Source organism: Bufo bufo, chromosome 7 (genome assembly GCF_905171765.1).
Source record: "Bufo bufo chromosome 7, aBufBuf1.1, whole genome shotgun sequence".
In the NCBI taxonomy this organism is placed as follows: Eukaryota; Metazoa; Chordata; class Amphibia; order Anura; family Bufonidae; genus Bufo; species Bufo bufo.
Genome location: NC_053395.1, coordinates 46,382,559 through 46,403,500, shown reverse-complemented (window position 1 = coordinate 46,403,500; position 20,942 = coordinate 46,382,559). Strand labels below are relative to the sequence as shown.

Genomic DNA, 20,942 nt, shown 5'->3' with positions numbered 1-20,942 from the left:
ACCTCTACCTGGCTGAAAACTCTCAGCCTCTTAAATTCAGCTCCCACACCTCGCTGAGGCTGCAGAACAATAGACTGGCAGCCGCACCCTGAGGATTTTAAGTACGATTTCCACACAGAAAACATGCGGCAAATGACAGCACAATACATGTGGATTTGGTTCTTAAAAAAAAACACAACACACATTCACATGTAGTGGAAATAAGGCCCCATTCACACAATTGTATTTTTGCTCAGCATCCAATCGTCATTTTTGCAGATCGGATGCAGAGTGCAGACCCATTCATATCAATGGGGCCGGAAAAAAATGCGGACAGCACAACATAAGAATGTTCCACGACCCCGCAAAAGAGAGAGAACATGTCCTATTCTTGTCCGTTTTGCAGAGAAGAATAGGCAATGTTACAACGGGTCTTTAAGTAAACAGATTCAACACGGACGTCATCTGTATTTTTTGCGGATCTGCATTTTGCGGACCACAAAACACATACGGTCGTGCGAATGCACCCTAAGGGCTCATGTACACAAATGTATTTGGTTTTTGTGTCCGTTTTTTTGCGACCAGTATGCGGAACCATTCACTTTAATGGCGCCGCAAGAAAATGACAATTACTCAGTGTGCATTCCGTTTCCGTATGTCCGTTCCGCAAAAAAATTAAATTATTAGTATTACGGACAAGGATAGGACAGGTCTAATAGGGGCTAGCTGTTCTGTTCCGCAAAATACGGAATGCACATGGACGTCATCCATTTTTTTTTGCTGATCTGTGTTCACATTCATATGGTCGTGTGCATTAGCCCTAAATCAGTGCAGATTTTAGATCCCGAATTTCGAGTCTGCAGCTAATTATTTTCATGGGGATTTTACACTTTAAAATGCAAAAGGTGAAATCCACCACAAAATCAGTATGTAATACACGTGGATTTTTCAGGCCACATCTACACCGACCTTCGGCCTACTTGCTGCCTGTCGAGAGATTTAACAAAAACGGCGCACAGTGGAGTAGTTGGTCATATATATAGGCTTGAGGAAATCGAGCTTCAGATCATAGATCCAAAGTCGTTGCGTTTAAAACCTTAGTTTTTAATGTCGTTGCCGTACAGTATTAAACTGTATTGGCTCCGTGCGGGCAAAGTTCGTATTGGTCCAAGTCGCACCAGACTACTGTACTCACATGTGCATACTGAAAAACAATTAAAAATAGAAATCCGAAGTGGGTTTGGTACTGGCTGGTACCTCGGAACCAAAGCCCACTTCGGATTCTTATTTTAAAATGCTTTAAAATACGCAAATATGAATACAGTAGTCTTGCGCGACTTCAAGCGATATGAACTTTGCCTACACAGAGCCAATACATTAATACTGTACGGAAATGTCATTCAAAACGAAGGTTTTGAACGAATCAACTTCGGATCTATGATCCAAAAGTCGATTTGTTCAAGCCTAGTCCTATTAGCCAAAGGGCCTTTGAAAAATGAAAACTGTAGGAAACTCCTCATCCCATATGTATTCAGCATGTCCATACAGCCACCATAAGCGAGCAGAAAGTAAAACGCTCTACGCCACCCCCCCCCATACTAAAGAGGAGCTGTCACCTCTCCTGACATGTGTCTTCTTCCATATAACTTGTGCCGTTCCTCTATTATTCCTGCTAGACATTTCATGAATGAATTGCCGTAGTGTTTTTTTGTTTTTTTTTACCAGTTGGGGATATGTCCCTACTGGACAGTGTCTGACTGGGTAGTGACAACCCCCAAATGGTAACACCCAGTTGTACATTTATCCGTAAGCTTGCAGCAGAAATAATAAAGGAATTGTACAACACCGAGTCATAAGAATAGATGCTCCAGAAGGGTTATTACGAGGGGGGCACCAGTTATTGCTAAAACAGACAAATGTCAGGAGAGGGGACAAGATTAAGGAGAGGTGACAGGATTATTAAATTCTATGGCTTTTTAAAATATTGTAATTACACGTAATTGGGAGCGGAGGGTGGGGGAGATTTCCTGTGGTTTTACGGCATTACAATGCGCATCTGTTACCTAAATCTTCATGAACATAAAGGATTAACCGGTAACACGATAAAGCAATTCTTCAGGAATCAATGAGATGTGAAGGTGACTGTTCAATGTATTCTTTTGTGTCGCTGACCTAAATAAATGCCCGGATCACAGCGGTCGCCCGGATTATCTGAGAAGGTGCGCGGTTAAAGGGAGGGACAATGAGAGCTTCTGAAAGAAACGCATTCCAGCGCTCACGTGATCCCGGATTCTGTTTCCCTTTTTATCATGGCAGGTTACCCCCTACCAGGGGCTGGTCCACTTCTCGGGCTATTCACTCTGCAGGACCGATAAACAAACAGGTGGTGTAACCCAGCACTGGACAATCCCAGGAGCCTGGCTAGTGGGGGTCATTTACAAAGACCAGCATTTTACACTGGTCTCCGTTTCCCTCCCTGCATGCAGTTGCCAGTCCGTGCGGCTTGAGTAAAAACTAATCCAGCCCCTGACTGGAGCAGCTTTCACTTCTCTTTTACCCCCGTTTCCAGGTGTAAAAGATAGTAAATGAGTCGGGGCTGAAGTCCCGGCCCCCGCCACACCTTCGTCGCTCCCTTGGTGCAATATGTTGTCGCACAGGGTCTTGGCACTCTTTTTATTCCAAAAGCTGGAGTAAAAATACTCGTAAGTGACACCCATTGTTCCTAATCTTTCCAGTGACTTTATTGAGGTCTATGACGGTTCTTATTGGCCAGCTACTAAAGTAATCAGACGCTGGGATATTAAGAGTATGCCGATATCCGCAGGAAACCATGTGTATTGCATGTCACATTGATCCTCAATGGGAATTTGTGCCTCCGTTCTTACGGCTGCGGACTTCAAAACAGCCTCGAGAAAGAACATGTGTCCGCACGCAGAATAGCCCTATCAAATGGGGCAGATCCGCTGTTATAGCCCAGTGTGAACCCTGGATTTCTGGCCCGGTTTCAGTGGCAAATACAGTGGGGGAAATAATTATTTGACCCCTCACTGATTTTGTAAGTTTGTCCAATGACAAAGAAATGAAAAGTCTCAGAACAGTATCATTTCAATGGTAGGTTTATTGTAACAGTGGCAGATAGCACATCAAAAGGAAAATCGAAAAAATAACTTTAAATAAAAGATAGCAACTGATTTGCATTTCATTGAGTGAAATAAGTATTTGAACCCTCTAACAAAAAAAGACTTAATACTTGGTGGAAAAACCCTTGTTTGCAAGCACAGAGGTCAAACGTTTCTTGTAATTGATGACCAAGTTTGCGCACATTTTAGGAGGAATGTTGGTCCACTCCTCTTTGCAGATCATCTCTAAATCCCTAAGGTTTCGAGGCTGTCTCTGTGCAACTCTGAGCTTGAGCTCCCTCCATAGGTTTTCGATTGGATTAAGGTTCGGAGACTGACTAGGCCACTCCATGACCTTAATGTGCTTCTTCTTGAGCCACTCCTTTGTTGCCTTTGCTGTATGTTTTGGGTCATTGTCGTGCTGGAACACCCATCCACGACCCATTTTCAGTTTCCTGGCAGAGGGAAGGAGGTTGTCGCTCAGGATTTCACGATACATGGCTCCGTCCATTTTCCCGTTTATGCGAATAAGTTGTCCTGTGCCCTTAGCAGAAAAACACCCCCAAAGCAAAATGTTTCCACCCCCATGCTTGACGGTGGGGACGGTGTTTTGGGGGTCATAGGCAGCATTTTTCTTCCTCCAAACACAGCGAGTTGAGTTAATGCCAAAGAGCTCTATTTTGGTCTCATCAGACCACAGCACCTTCTCCCAGTCACTCTCTGAATCATTCAGGTGTTCATTGGCAAACTTCAGACGGGCCTGCACATGTGCCTTCCTGAGCAGGGGGACCTTGCGAGCCCTGCAGGATTTTAATCCATTGCGGTGTAATGTGTTTCCAATGGTTTTCTTGGTGACTGTGGTCCCTGCTAATTTGAGGTCATTAACTAACTCCTCCCGTGTAGTTCTAGGATGCTTTTTCACCTTTCTCAGAACCATTGACACCCCACGAGGTGAGATCTTGCGTGGAGCCCCAGAGCGAGGTCGATTGATGGTCATTTTGTGCTCCTTCCATTTTCGAACAATCGCACCAACAGTTGTCACCTTCTCTCCCAGCTTCTTGCTAATGGTTTTGTAGCCCATTCCAGCCTTGTGCAGGTCTACAATTTTGTCTCTGACATCCTTGGACAGCTCTTTGGTCTTTCCCATGTTGGAGAGTTTGGAGTCTGCTTGATTGATTGATTCTGTGGACAGGTGTCTTTTATACAGGTGACTAGTTAAGACAGGTGTCCTTAAAGGGTTTCTATCACTTCGTTTCACCTATTTAGCTTTCAGACACTAGCGATCCGCTAGTGTCTGCTTTATCTAACCATCCTAATATAAGAGCTTATTGTCCTGCCGTTTAGCTAAAAAAATAACTTATATAGATATGCAAATGAGCCTCTAGGTGCTATGGGGGCGTCATTAGCACCTAGAGGCTCCGTCTACCTTAACAAACTGCCGCCGCCCAGCGCGTCCCTCCAGCCCGCCCATCTCCAGCTGAAGCGATCCTCTCCGTGCGCGTCTCTGTTCTGCGCATGCGCAGTGAATGTCTGATCGCTTCCCTGCTCAGACATCTCCACTGCGCCTGTTCCTCGGAGCACTATGACGTCATCGGCGCAGGCGCAGTGGAGATGTCTGAGCAGGGAAGCGATCAGATATTCACTGCGCATGCGCAGAATACGAGGAGCATCGCATTCCGGAGGAGATGGGCGGGCTGGAGGGACGCGCTGGGCGGCGGCAGTTTGTTAAGGTAGACGGAGCCTCTAGGTGCTAATCACGCCCCCATAGCACCTAGAGGCTCATTTGCATATCTATATAAGTTATTTTTTTAGCTAAACGGCAGGACAATAAGCTCTTATATTAGGATGGTTAGATAAAGCAGACACTAGCGGATCGCTAGTGTCTGAAAGCTAAATAGGTGAAACGAAGTGATAGAAACCCTTTAATGAGGGTGACTAATTGAGTAGAAGTGTCTAACCACTCTGTGGGAGCCAGAACTCTTAATGGTTGGTAGGGGTTCAAATACTTATTTCACTCAATGAAATGCAAATCAGTTGCTATCTTTTATTTAAAGTTATTTTTTCGATTTTCCTTTTGATGTGCTATCTGCCACTGTTACAATAAACCTACCATTGAAATGATACTGTTCTGAGACTTTTCATTTCTTTGTCATTGGACAAACTTACAAAATCAGTGAGGGGTCAAATAATTATTTCCCCCACTGTATATCACACTATTCCAACGTGTATTTCCGTGATGTGAATACACATTTAAGATGGTCATACGTTTGTTCGGCCACCAGTTATTCTCTCCAATCCACCCCCCGGACACATGCATGCTCAGCTCGGCGTTCTCATCGAGAGGCCCCTTTCAGACGAGCGAGTTCCACACATCGGACTAGCAGCGCGAGTATGTTGCAGCTCCCATACTGACGGGGAAGCATATCATTATATTGATATGATGCTATGCAACCCTTAGAGGTCTGGAATGCATTGGATAACACTGACATAATGCGGTCAGTATTATCCAATACACTCCAGAAGTGTAAGGGTTACAGCATCATAAATTAACATCATGCTACGCGATCCAGTGAGTGCTGGGAGGTCAGGACAGGAGCTGCAGCATACTCACGTTGCGAGTCCGATGCATGAAACTCGCTCATCTGAAAGGGGCCAGAGGGAGGGGAATAGATTGTGGAACCAGCATATCTGCCCTGAGAACAAAAGGACTGGGCAGCTGAAAAATTGGATTTTTTGTACTCACCGTAAAATCCTTTTCTCGTAGTAGGCATTGGGGGACACAGCACCATGGGTATATGTCCAACTACCACTAGGAGGCACTAGACACAAAAAGTGTTGGCTCCTCCCCGTTGGGCTATACCCTCTCCACAGGCACAAGGCTATTCAGTTTGTACAAAAAGCAGTAGGAGAGAGAAAAAAAGCAAGGAACCAACAACTCCCGTACCGGGAAAGATCAAGAGACCAGCCCGGAAAATCGGAAGTAAAAACATAGGGTGGGATCTGTGTCCCCCAATGCCTACTACGAGAAAAGGATTTTACGGTGAGTACAAAAAATCCAATTTTCTCGTGCATGGCATTGGGGGACACAGCACCATGGGACGTCCCAAAGCAGTCCCCGAGGGTGGGAAAAGAACAGCCATGCCACCGGTTGGGTATACAGGTGCAGGAGAACCATGTGACCCAACAGTAGAAAACACGGAATGGGCAAGAGGTTCCATAACAAGGAAGAAGCCTCAAGGAAGAATCAGAGAAGACTGTCAGCAGCCCAGGAAAAATGCCTGGAAGAAAATCCCAAATGCAAGAAGGCGGCAAAAGGGAACACCGAGCTCAGCCAAGGGCTGGAGAAAAAATTAGGACAGCACCGCGTGTTGGGACTACCTAACGCTCTAAATTGTCTCAGACCCAAAGAGCGAAAAAACCTGTGGTCAACCCCTGACAGGCCAGGGGAGAAAGGAAACAAGGAAGTACTGGAAGCCAAACGAGTGAGTGAAGCCGTAGCAAGGCTCACTGTGAAGGGAGCAGGTCTCCCCTCACCACAAGGCAGATAATGAAGTTATGCGCCCTATTTAAAAGGCGAAAACCCAAGGCTGCTAGAGGAAACCGCCAACCCTTGGAGAAGGAGGGGGTTGTAGGTAAAAGCCAGGAAAAAAGAGTAAGACCTGCGTCCCAAAAACAGGAGATGAGGCCCGAGCCTCGGAAAACAAGATATCACTGTGAAGCGTAAGACCAGAGGAAACTCTGGGCATGTGAAGCATCAGGGGAAAAAAGGAACCAGATACAGGCCCAGGAAATCTCAGCAGGACACACTGGACTGAAAGACATGGAAGTAGAAGGAGAGTACTCCAACCGCCGAAGGAGGAAAGGTTCTACAACAGGAGGAGGTCCCTCCCGAAGGAGACCATACGGCGGAATTGCAAACCGTTGTGCTAAACCACTCAATACCAGGTACTTGACGTGGGAGGATGGGAAAAGAGACACGAATCCCAAGAAGACCACAAGGCTATTGGAACCCAAAAAGGGAACAATCAACCCAGGCCCCGATCCCCCCAAAAAAACGATTGCCATGCAGAACCTGAGTGGTCAAATAAACGGGGACCAGGGACTCCAGAAGGAGTACCCGGGGTGGGCTCACAAGGAACCAGGAGCTGAACCACCAGAAGACAACGCAAGCCAGAATATCCAGGAAAGGAGAGGTGAAACTACCATAGGGGAAGGGACATTGGCCATGGACAACTACCCGTTCCAAGAACAGTGACTAGCAAACTGTATACATTGTCCCAGAGAGGACAAGTACAGCAGCTCGGGATGTACCACTAAATTGACAGACATCCATATGCATAAGGAATGCAGAAGTCGCCATGAAAAAGCCGGGTGAGACTACACAGAAATGTAGAAACCAGCCGCGACCGGCGTACTGAAAACTCCCAGGGGGGAGAAAGTACCTGACAGGTGCAAACGACGGCAAGGTCCAAGGGGACTGCCCCTCTGTCATGTAGTACAACTAAGCAGAGAATATAAGGGAATACAGAGAACACCTGGACCCAGAAGGAACTACGGGACCCTGTCCGATGCCAGAGCAACCAGCTGAAAAATTACCTACCAGGCAGGTGTGTGGCGCTCAGTGGTCCTGTCCCTGACCCGTCAGGGAGGACGTCCAGCGATGAAAAATGCTGATGACCCCAGAATGATTCCGTGTGGCGGAGGACATCCAGCGATGACCGAAAACTGCTGCAGCGGCCGATGCACACCAGCTACGTGCCCCAACAAGGTAGAAGATCCAGTGGAGATCCCTGTACTCCACCAGGAATGGGCCACTCTGTAATAGGAAACAACGCGAGTCTCCTCTATAACATGGGGTAACGCGAAGCGCAGCAAACCGTAGTACCTTATAGAGATGGCAAGAGCAACCCTAGCACAAAGGCCAACAACCACCTGGCCATGGTGTAGGGAGCATGGTTGAATGTGGACCACCCGCCAGATCAGAACAGATCAGCCATATACTGGAGCTACAATAAGTAGCACTAGACCGACAAGGTGGGGGTTGGGCTGGCCCACCCCTGCCAGATATGGTAACCATGCACATGCAGAACCAGGATGGCCTGTTGTAGACAGTGCCCTGAGAAGTACAAGGAGACCATTGAGTACGACAGAAACGGAGTGGAGATGTATGGAAGAACCAAAAGGGTGAAACCAACATCCGCAGCACAGATTAGAACCTGGGGGCAGAAAGCACCCTGTAATACAGAAACTGTATGGGCCACAGATTGCACCATAGGGCCCAGCACCTTGAGTAATACAACCACACGCTTAAAATATAGGGAAAGTGACTGCATGTCTAAGGAGAGTGGAAACATAGCCACAGAATCTGGGAATGCTACTGCATTTGGAGGGTACAGGTACTCAACCTGTAAAGTAGAAATATGGCTGCGTAGTGCAGAAAACGACCAGAAAGGTGTAATGGGTACAGCATCTGGAGATGGTAGAGGTACTACCTTTAAGATCGGAGCAATGTGGCCACATGGTGCACCCTAGAACCAGAGAGGTGCAACGGCTACCGCGTTAGCAATGGTACCTATATTCCGCCCGGGAAGGGGAAAATAGGGCCGCACGGTACCACAAAGAACAAGACAGGTGCACACTACAATCAGGTAGGTGCAATGGCCTGAAGGAGGCCCTCTATTTCGCCTGAAAAAAAGGGAAACAGGGCCGCATAGTACACCATAGAGCCAGACAGGTGTAACGGCTGCAGCATCAGAGACGGTGCAGGAACTCTACCTATGAAGGGAGTAAGATGGCCGTTTGGTGCACACTATGATGAGGTAGGTGCAATGACCACGGCAATTGGAGGAGGCCTCAATATCTCGTCCGGTAAGGGAGAGAAAATGCCACATGGTACACCATAAAGCCACACAGGAGCAACAGCTACAGCATCAGGAGATGGTGTAGGTACTCTACCTATGAAGGGACCAAGGTGGCAGCTTGGTGCCGACTAGAACCAGACAGAGGCAATTCTACGGCAATTGAAAGTGGCCTCTATATCTCGCCCGTAGGGAGAAATGTTGCCGCATAGAACACAATAGAGCCCGCCAGGGGTATTGGCTACAGCATCGGAGATGGTGTAGGTACTCTACCTAAGAAAGGGAGCAAAAAAGTCTGGGGACAGACAGGAGCAATTGCAACGGCAATTGAAGGAGGCCTGTATATCCCGCCCAGAAGGGAGAAATAGTGCCGCATGGAACACCATAGCGCCAGCCAGATGTATCGGCTACAGCATCAGGAGATGGTGTAGGTACTCTACCTAAGAAAGGAGCACAGTGGCTGGGAACAGACAGGTGCAATTGCCAAGGCAATTGAAGGCGGCCTGTGTATCTCGCCCGGAAGGGAGAAATAGTGCCGCATGGAACACCATAGAGCCAGCCAGGAGTAATGGCTTCAGCATCTGGAGTAGGTGTAGGTACTCTACCTATGAAAAGGAGCAAGGCGGATGGAAACAGACATATATAATTGCTTTTCCTTACCAACCAACAGGAGGCGCTTGCCAAGAACAGGGACCCCCGTTATGAGGTAGAGTGGCGAACACCAGCACCAGGATGGGGACCCGGTGGAAACACTCTCAAATGTGTAGAGCATAGCCCCTGGTATAGGGGAACCAGGAAGGCTTGTCAGGTACAGCCTATGGCAGTGGTGCAGGTACCCCCCTGTTAAGGAGAAGGCGTACGTACCAGAGACACCAAGTAGGTGACTCATTATGCTAAACACGGGGACGGCTGCCTTACCTGTGCGGTTGAATACCTGTGCAGTCAGGGGAGCGCCATCCGAAAATCCACTAGAGGGGATACCAACCCTGGGTAGGAGAGGTTCCTCTGTGCACGTTAGTCTTGACCTCCCAGAGGCTTCTGTATGGAGGAAGACCGCCTGATGCTCTGTTCCGAGGGAATCGGTGCAGAGGTGTCCCCCGAGGCAACGGATGGGGTGACGGGAAAGGATTCGTCACCAGCCTCAGGCCTGTCCTGGGGAGGACCCGAGGATGCCGAGGAGGGGTGGAATCCTGTTGAGACCACCCGAGGTTGTACTGTGAGCTACCCCTTGCCGGACCCGGTATCTGAGCATGCCTCATCTGCAGGGAGGACCCTGGGAGGGCATAGGTGGCCGCAATTGGATAGGTAGCGGTCCAGCGACTCCGCCAGGGATTGGGAGAGTCGGACAAGGTTCCCATGGCTATGAGAAAGAGGGAGACCATTCAGAAGGGACCTACCCAAAAGGATTTGGTCAGGGGACACAATGGGGTCTGGAAAGAGGTACTTCACACAAGCAGGGACAGGCCGACCGCATGGCAGCCTTCGTAGACAGCGGACGCACGTGAAAAGACGTGGCGATCCGAGGAGAGGCTGGGAGAGGAGACCCTCATAGAGCAGCCAGCAGAGGCTGTCATATCTGGACCCGGATGCCATGTTCCCCAAAGAGGTGCTGCAGCAGCTATAGAGGCTGCAGGAGAAATGAAGCAATTGAGGAGGGGTGGGGGGGGGGAACGACTTGAGTGATCCCTATGTACAGCATTAGCTGCCTTCACACAGTACATAGGACAATGACCTAAAGGGGGTCTGCAGTTCTTTTAAACTGAGGATCTATCCACTGGATAGATAACCCACGTTAGATCCAGTAAAGGGAGGAGAGAGATAGCCCCTCCCGAGGGCCGGGCGGGGTCTGAAAAGCCCGGGAAGCAAGGAGGAGGGGCCGGGAAGATCGCGGCCTAGCAGGCCCAAAAGCCGGGGCCTCGATTTATGAGGCGGCCGGGAATGGAGCGAGGGGGGCGGGACGAATCGCGGCCGACCGAGGGGCCTCCGGACCCACAAAACTAGGTGAGGAGGGTGGGGGGGGGCGACGCCTGGGGGTGGGCGGAACAGGGCAAACAGAGCACCTGGGAGCCGGGAACGGGCCATGGAAGATGAGGCCTAGTCCCTGCAAAAACCGGGGACTAAAGTAGCGGGGAAGGCCCAGAAGAAGCGACGCCTGGACTGTGTGGCCAGGGAGGAGAGAAAAAACCAACCAAGGGGGAAGAGAAAGGTGGAGGAAGATGGAAGCTTCTCAGGACCCCCAGCTAAGGTGGATCCCACCCCCCTGGCCACAGGAGGGAACCTAACCCTGGGGCAGGGACAGGGGAATATACTCACTATACTCACCATCTGATGTCTTCGGGCGCCGCAGGGTCACCCCTTCGGCAGACTCAACACGGGGCCGTGGGAATGCCGGCAAGCCACTGCGGATGCAGTCTGTGGGGACTGGGTGACCGGCGATGGTACAGAAGTACGCGCCCGCAGGGGGGGCAACTAAAGTGGAACACGATGGAGCCCCAGCCTGCAGCAGGTATAACGGTGGAGATCACCGAGACCTGCAGAAGAGAGAAAAAAAGAATAAAAAATAAAATAAAAAATAAACAGCAGGACCTGCAAAAAAGCAGACAGGTCTGCCTCCTACGGACTCTAGACAAAAACTGAATAGCCTTGTGCCTGTGGAGAGGGTATAGCCCAACGGGAGGAGCCAACACTTTTGTGTCTAGTGCCCTCCTAGTGTAGTTGGACATATACCCATGGTCTGTGTCCCCCAATGCCATGCACGAGAAATTCCAACATGCACACCCTTCCTTGAATCTGCTGAAAGAGGGGAATTCGGCAACATGGCCATACTCAGTAGATGGTTGGGCGGCCCTTCCCATATCAATAGACCCCCTGACAGTGTTTGACAGTAGTTTGGGCAAATCTAAATCAACTGACGTGTTCTCTGTGTCTCCTGCATGATTATGTGTCCATCTTGTGCAGTGCAGTGATTTAGACACTGGAAATAATGCAATCTGCTTATTTATCTACACCGCCCATTTGAAATTCGCACCATGTATGACTAATAACGGTGTTATACCTAAGTGCAGGATGTGAGGGGCGGGGTGCATGAAACAAGACGTTTTAGAAAGGGATGTCGAAGTATAGTCTCCCACCGAATCTGACATCATGGAATATGCAACTGCACGCTGTTGGCAGAGTGCCAACGCAGCCACCCATGAATGTGTCCACCCAGCATGCAGTGGGTCTCTCTGACTGGTCAGAACTGGGAGAAGAGTATTCCTGGACAAAATGAATCCAGTGTCATACACGACCCATATAGTTTATCCACATCCGATCCGCATATATATATATTTTTTTTTTACAGACTGGATGCAGACCTTATTCATTTCAGAGCAGCAAAATAATATGCCAGCCCACAAAAAAAAGAAAGAACATGTCCAATTCTTGTCCATTTTGCATACAAGAATAGGACATTCAACAGAAGCTAAAAAAAAAAATAAAAAATGGCGACATGAACACGGCCGGTATCTTTTGCAGATCTGCGGTTTGCGACTGCAAAACACATACGGTCGTGTGCATAAGGATCTGCGCAGTGAATCGGCTTTACCTAGGGCATGTAGGTATCACTTTAAAGGGGTTTTCCATCACAAAATTTACAGTAGAACCGCAGGACAAAAAGGTGGCTGTACACCTTAGTCCCCTGTCCACTAAACACTTGTTCGATTGACATCTATTCCTCCAAACCCCAATGCACATGGACGCTCGCTGAGTGTGCATGTGTTCTGAATGGGGAGAGGGGAATAAGCTGCAGACAGACCCTGTGATAGCAACTTATCTCCCCATGAACAAAAGGATCGGTTTCAGGTTTGGTTAAAGGCAGTGCCTCCAGACTAAAAAAATACCTAGTAGCCATTGGCTCCTGAACTGAAAAATTTAGGAGCCAAATTAAATTTTTAGTCGCCAAATCGAAACCGAATCAAAATTTTTTGTATCGTTACATCGCTAGCCGATCAGATCGGCGTAGGGTTGTTTCAATAACCAAAATTTTGATTCGGTTTCGTCACCGTAAAAAAGTATTGCGATACTCAATACCACGCAAAAAAAAAAAAAAAAAAAACACCACCAAAAAACCCCGCGTGCATTTCGCATTTTATGAAACGTTCGGCCCATAATAGAACAGTCCTATCCTATTTTTTTTGGGGGGGCGGGACAAGGTGACTAAGAAATTGCAAATCGCATGGTTTTTATTAGGGCTGCACGATAAAATCGAAAAAATAATCGAATCGCGATAATTGGCAAATGCGATATGGCGATTTGGCCGACCCGAAAATGCCACGATTATATATGAAGGGGCCCCGCGCACATAACTGGCTTTGTGTGTAAAGTATTTTACTAGTGTCTGAAACAAGCTCTCTCCTATTGATAACAGGTCCGGCCTCTGTATTCACTTTCACTATGAATGCACTGCAGCGAGCGGCAACGAGCGGGCCGGCCGGCGCGTGACTGACGTCACTTAGTCACGCTTCTGCTTCCTGAAGTGGGAGGAGCGTTACTAAGTGACGTCAGTCACGCGCCGGCCGGTCAGCTCGCTGCTGCTCGCTGTAGTGCATTCATAGTGACAGTGAATACAGAGGCTGTAAAGTAGTAAAATACTTTACACACAAAGCCAGTTATGTGCGCAGTTTAGGACACATGAGGGGACACATGAGGGGACACATAGGGGCCTAGGGCCATGAGGGGGACCAGCATAAGATGCTATATGTCTTATGCTGCCCCCCCTCATGGCCCTATGTGTCATAGCACACATCCCCCATAAACATCGACCTCCACAGATCCCCCATAACAGCGTCTCTCCACAGATCCCCCATAACAGCGTCCTCCACAGATCCCCCCATAACAGCGTCCTCCACAGATCCCCCCATAACAGCGTCCTCCACAGATCCCCCCCATAACAGCGTCCTCCACAGATCCACCCCAAAACAGCGTCCTCCACAGATCCACCCCATAACAGCGTCCTCCACAGATCCACCCCATAACACGTCTCCACAATCCCCCCATAACAGCGTCCTCCACAGATCCCCCACATAACACGTCCTCCACAGATCCCCACATAACAGCGTCCACCACAGATCCCCCACATAACAGCGTCCTCCACAGATCCCCCACAACACAGCGTCCTCCACAAGATCCCCCCAACCACAGCGTCCTCCACAGATCCCCCACATAACAGGCGTCCTCCACAGATCCCCCACATAACAGCGTCCTCCACAGATCCCCACATAACAGCGTCCTCCAGCAGATCCCCCACATAACACGTCCTCCACAGATCCCCCACATAACAGCGTCCTCCACAGATCCCCCACATAACAGCGTCCTCCACAGATCCCCCACATAACAGCGTCCTCCACAGATCCCCCACAACCAGCGTCCTCCACAGATCCCCCACATAACAGCGTCCTCCACAGATCCCCCACATAACAGCGTCCTCCACAGATCCCCCACATAACAGCGTCCTCCACAGATCCCCCACATAACAGCGTCCTCCACAGATCCCCCACATAACAGCGTCCTCCACAGATCCCCCACATAACAGCGTCCTCCACAGATCCCCCACATAACAGCGTCCTCCACAGATCCCCCACATAACAGCGTCCTCCACAGATCCCCCACAACACACGTCCTCCACAGATCCCCCACATAACAGCGTCCTCCGACAGATCCCCCACAACACAAGCGTCCCTCCACAGATCCCCCACATAACAGTGTCCTCCACAGATCCCCCACATTAACAGCGTCCTCCACAGATCCCCCCCAATACAGCGTCCTCCACAGATCCCCCACATAACAGCGTCCTCCACAGATCCCCCACATAACAGCGTCCTCCACAGATCCCCCACAACACAGCGTCCTCCACAGATCCCCCACAACACAGCGTCATCCACAGATCCCCCACATAACATTGTCCTCCACAGATCCCCCACATAACAGTGGTCCTCCACAGATCCCCCACATAACAGCGTCCTCCACAGATCCCCCACATAACAGCGTCCTCCACAGATCCCCCACATAACAGCGTCCTCCACAGATCCCCCACATAACAGCGTCCTCCACAGATCCCCCCATAACAGCGTCCTCCACAGATCCCCCACATAACAGCGTCCTCCACAGATCCCCCACAACACAGCGTCATCCACAGATCCCCCACATAACAGCGTCCTCCACAGATCCCCCACAACACAGCGTCCTCCACAGATCCCCCACAACACAGCGTCATCCACATATCCCCCACATAACAGTGTCCTCCACAGATCCCCCACATAACAGCGTCCTCCACAGATCCCCCACAACACAGCGTCATCCACAGATCCCCCACAACACAGCGTCATCCACAGATCCCCCATAACAGTGCATCATCCACAGATCCCCCATAACAGTGCATCATCCACAGATCCCCCATAACAGTGCCATCCACAGATCCCCTATAACTATGTCATACCCAGCCGTGTCCAGCGGCTCATATGGAAAATCCAAGCAAATAGACCTCTAGCATCAATTCCCTTAAAAATCGCATCGCATATCGTTATCGCAATTTTTAGGGCCCTAATCGCAATCGCACAAAATTCCCATATCGTGCAGCCCTAGTTTTTATTTATGTCTGTTACGGCGCTCACCGCATAGGAGATATTTTTTAATAATTTAATAGTTTGGACTTTTCGGACGCAGCGCTATGTAATATGTTTATTTATTTATTGTTTATATATTTTATATGTAAAATTGGGAAAGGGGGGATTTAAACTTAATATTTTGGGGTACTTTCACACTAGCATTTTTCATTTCCGGCATAGAGTTCCATCACAGGGGCACTTTACCGGAAAAGAACTGATCAGGCATATCTCCATGCATTCTGAATGGAGAGTAATCCGTTCAGGATGCATCAGGATGTCTTCAGTTCAGTCATTTTGACTGATCAGGAAAAAGATAAAACCGTAGCATGCTACGGTTTTATCTCCGGCGAAAAAAAACCTGAAGACTTGCCTGAATGCCGGATCCGGCATTTTTCCCCATAGGAATGTATTAGTTCAAAATACCGGAATCCCGGATCCCTCCTTCCGCTCTGCGCATGCGCAGACTGGTAAAAATGTGTAAAAAGATACAAGACGGATCCGTCTGTCCGCATGAGAAGCGGAGAGACGGATCCGTCCTTGCAATGCATTTGTGAGATGGATCCGCATCACAAATGCTTTCAGTCACATCCAGATCGGCGGATCCGGCAGGCAGTTCAGACGACGGAACTGCTTGCCGGATCACACTGCCGCAAGTGTGAAAGTAGCCTTAGTGTTTTTTTTTTGTTTTTTTTTACTATTAGCCCCCTTAGGGGCTGGAACCCTTGTCCTATTCACCCTTAGGCCCCTTTCACATGGGCGAGATTTCTGCGCGGGTGCAATGCGTGAGGTGAACGCATTGCACCCGCACTGAATCTGGACCCATTCTTTTCTATGGGGTTGTGCACATGAGTGGTGATTTTCACGCATCATGTGGATGAAAGTCTATTCACTGTATTATTTTCCCTTATAACCTGGTTATAAGGAAAAATAATAGAATTCTTTAATACAGAATGCATAGTAGAAGGTCAATTGAGGGTTAAAAAAAAATAATAATTATTAACTCACCTCCTCCAATTGATCGCGTAGCTGCCGGTCCTCCTGTTCTTTCTTCAGGACCTGTCAAAGGACCTCTGGTGACATCACATGGTACATCACATGAACCATCACCATAGTAATGGACCATGATATGAGCTCAGTGATGTCACCACAGGTCCTGAAGAAAGAACAGAGACCGGCAACTGCGCGATCAGTTTAGAGGAGGTGAGTTAATTTATTTTTTAACCCTCTTGGCAATGCTGTTATTATACTGGGGTGGGGGGCGCACTGCGCCACCAAGTTTTATTATACTGGGGAAGGGGGCGCACTGCGCCACCATGAAGATAACTGAGCTGTTAATACAAATACAGGAGGCGGGTGCCGGAATCAAATAGCCGGCACCCGACCTCTATGACAGCGAGCTGCGATCCGCTGCAGTTAACCCCTCAGGTACCCGCACCTGAAGGGTTAACTACCGCTGATCGCAGCTCCCTGTCATAGAGGTCGTGGGCCGCTATTGATTCCGCACCCGCCTCCTGTATTTGTATAACAAGTCGTTATCTTCATTGGTGGCGCAGTGACCACAGCCCTCCGCTCCTCCTCCTGTCTCTCTTCTTATTGGCGGCGGCAGCACAGGGGGAGGGAAAGACTCCTCCACTGCGCTGCTGAGAAGAACATCGGTGGCGGGGCAGAGAACTATGAGCTCCTGTGCCCCGCCGCTGTATTCAGAGCTGCGGCGCGGGTCTAGTTTGCAAATGGCGACAAGACTAAAAAGTCTTGTCGCCATTTGTAAATTCTAATCCATTTTGGGTCGCCATCTGGAGCCCTGGTTAAAGGGCTTGTTTACACGGGCCAACAATTAAACAGATCATCCAACGCTAACCAATGTTACTAATAGCGCTCGTTAGCAATGATCTGGCGGAGTAAATGCACTGCCGATTACCTATCTTTTGTGCAGCTCAATATCATCGTTTCCCTGTGGCAGATGGTGCTGTGTAATCACTATCTGTTGCCGGGAAAAAGCGATACAGTATGGGGAAGAGAGATGGCAAGAGATCCCTGCATGTAAATTAACCGGTCTCCTCCGCTAGCGATCAGCAGATTGTCAGGAAGGAACGCTTCCTTCCTGACAATCTGCAAGATCGTTGTCCCGTGTAAAGGGACTACGGATGAGCGAATTTCATGTTATGAAATTTGTTTGCGCTTTCGTTTGGTGGTAAAAGCAGAATTGTGGTTATGGATTCCGTTACCATGGACCATGGCGCAATTCTATGACAGAATGTCCTCTAAAGGCATTCCGTTATTCATTCCGTCATAATAGAAGTCTATGGCCTGCATAACGGATTCCGTCCAGAGAGGACTCCCCTGCATAATGGAACGGAGAGGATCCGTTATGCAGGCCATAGACTTCTATTGTGATGGAATGAATAAAGATATGCCTCTAAAGGCATTCAGTTATACATTCCGTCAAAGAATTGCGTTATGGTCCGTGGAACTGGAATCCATAACGCAATTCTGCTTTTACCACCAAACGAAGCGCAAACGAATTTCAAAATATGAAATTCGCTCTTCTCTAAAAGGGACCATAACATTCACATCTAATTTGTACAGCCACCTTAATTATTCAGTCAACAACATCTCAACAAAGACATTGGTGGAAACTTAGCCTCGTTTGCCACCAACGAGCGTTTTCTGGCATCAAAGAGCTGTAAATTGTGGTGCATTCCTCGCTTGTGCGTTTTTTTTTTTTTTTTTACTATTTTATGGCACCATGCTTGTCACTTCTACAATAGGTGGGTGCACGGCGTGACAGATATTAAGTCCTGCATATAAAATGTCTCCTGTTTACAGCCACTGGGGTGATTTTCAAAACTGACAGCAGCCAATCAGATTCCACCTTTCATTTTTCAGAGCTCCTTTGGAAATGAAAGGTGGAATCTAATTGGTTTGCTATGGGCAACTAAGGCCAGTTCTACTTTATACCAGTTTGATAAATCTCCCCTACTACGTTTACGGCAAGTTGAATATTACTGAAGCTAACCAAAAGAACGTACATCAAAACAGAGAAATCTAGAAGAAGGTTTGGCCGCCGGGGACCTGCATACTTACAGGCACCATGAGCTGCTTACAGCCAGAGCTTAAAACCGTTTCCTGCAGCATTTTGTCGGAGATGCCACTGAATAGGATATGTCCTGGAGGAAGACTGGCTAAATGAAGATTAAATATCGTTTAAGTTCGTTCATGGTCAACACATACTGTCTCCTAAATGTCGACTCCACAAACTCCAATAGTTCTTTTGCAACAGGATCTTCATCCCCGTTCATGGACTCTTCGGAGTTCCCTCGCTCGTGTACACCGTTGACCACCCCATTATTGAAGCTTTCGTAAGTAGAGGTGTCCATGCTTTCATCGTTGCTCATAGGCTCCTCTTTGATGTGGACGTCCGCCACAACAGTCACGCTGGAGGCCAGCCTGGTCTGTTCTTTCTTCCTTTGCAAGTCCCTGTCCCAACCGTGCCTGGTTCTCCTTGGCTTTGGATCTGGCTATGGTTAACACTTGGTCCCCGGTCATCACAACGGATGAAGCTGATAAACACAAAGCAAATGTAAGAGCAAAATCAAGGGATTGCTCTACAAGAAAGAATGCAGAGTACTCTTAAAGAAAAAGTGGCGGCTAAGGGCTTATTCACACCTGCGTTCTTTTCTTCCGGCATAGAGTTCCGTCGTCGGGGCTCTATGCCGGAAGAATCCTGATCAGGATTATCCCAATGCATTCTGAATAGAGAGGAATCCGTTCAGGATGCATCATGATGTCCTCAGTTCCGGAACGGAACGTTTTTGGCCGGAGAAAATACTGCAGCATGCTGCGCTTTTTGCTCCGGCCAAAAATCCTGAACACTTGCCGCAAGGCCGGATCCGGAATTAATTGCCCAGTGAAAGGCATTGATCCGGCCTTAAGCTAAACGTCGTTTCGGCGCATTGCCGGACCCGACGTTTAGCTTTTTTCTGAATGGTTACCATGGCTGCCGGGACGCTAAAGTCCTGGCAGCCATGGTAAAGTGTAGCGGGGAGCGGGGGAGCAGCATACTTACCGTCCGTGCGGCTCCCGGGGCGCTCCAGAGTGACGTCAGGGCGCCCCAAGCGCATGTATCACGTGATCGCATGGATCACGTCATCCATGCGCATGGGGCGCTCTGACGTCATTCTGGAGCGCCCCGGGAGCCGCGCGGACTGTAAGTATACCGCTCCCCCGCTCCTACTATGGCAACCAGGACTTTAATAGCGTCCTGGCTGCCATAGTAACACTGAAAGCATTTTGAAGACGGCTCCGTCTTCAAATGCTTTCAGTACACTTGCGTTTTTCCGGATCTGGCGTGTAATTCCGGCAAGTGGAGTACACACGCCGGATCCGGACAACGCAAGTGTGAAAGAGGCCTTAGAAGTGTATTTTTTGGTTTTGTTTTAATTCAAAAATATATATCCAAAATTGAAACCATAATTCTAACATACATACAAAAAAAGGGGGTATGGAAGGCATGGTCTGACCATCTATAGTCTATGAGCGGGTTTCACAACTCTACCTTGACAGTAAATGTTGGAGGAAAGATAAACTGTCTGGGCACATCGAATTTCAACAGGTCCAATCCTTTGCTCTCATTGGAGATAAGCCAGAGGGGTCTAGCAGCTTATTCTTCTCTCCCCATGGTGTAGCGGGGTCGGGAAGAATAGCGGTTGTTCAAAAGGTGCAGCTTAAAAGTAATGGTGAACGCAATACATATAAGGTCTGGTCACATCTGTATGGTGGTTTCGGTTATAAACTGTACCGGATCAGTCCCTCCAATCACACCCAACGCAACCCACTGAATTATAATGCAAAATGCCATTGTTTTGATGGGAATGACAGCGCAGCATGCCGTGCTATCTATGTGTGACGGAAGCTTCTGACACAGATGTGACCGTAGCCTCTAGCTGGATTCACATGTCCAGTTTTCAGACGTATGTCCTGGCCCGACAATGAGTTTAAAGACCCAAACTCACAGCCTTGTAGATCCCTACGATGCTGTGAATTTGAGGCAGTAAATCCGGACATGTGAATCCTTCCTAAATCATAGACACACCAAACATGAGTTAATAAAGTGAGATCACACACTGAAAAGCAAATCCTCAATTAAGCCTGCGCATATCCTCTTAACCGGTTTATAACAGGACAAAAAAATGCTGGGACAGGAAAATGATTCTATAGAAAGGAGATAAATTGCAGCACAAAAGGATATGACAGGGATCAGTAGAAGAAACCTGTAAATTTGCTGGCTTAAGTCATGTAAAAAAAACATCAGTCATCAAAGCCACACAGGATTTGCTTGTAGC

General features: G+C 48.5%; 1 protein-coding gene across 1 annotated transcript in view; it reads right to left on the bottom strand.

Moving 5' to 3' along the window:
• The window catches only part of POLR3E (RNA polymerase III subunit E), a 101,027-nt gene that overhangs the window by 6,256 nt on the left and 73,829 nt on the right, over nucleotides 1-20,942 (bottom strand). The window contains 3 exon segments of the mRNA XM_040440308.1: nucleotides 18,685-18,800; nucleotides 18,803-19,082; nucleotides 19,084-19,160. Coding sequence (XP_040296242.1) covers nucleotides 18,685-18,800; nucleotides 18,803-19,082; nucleotides 19,084-19,160 — 473 coding nt within the window.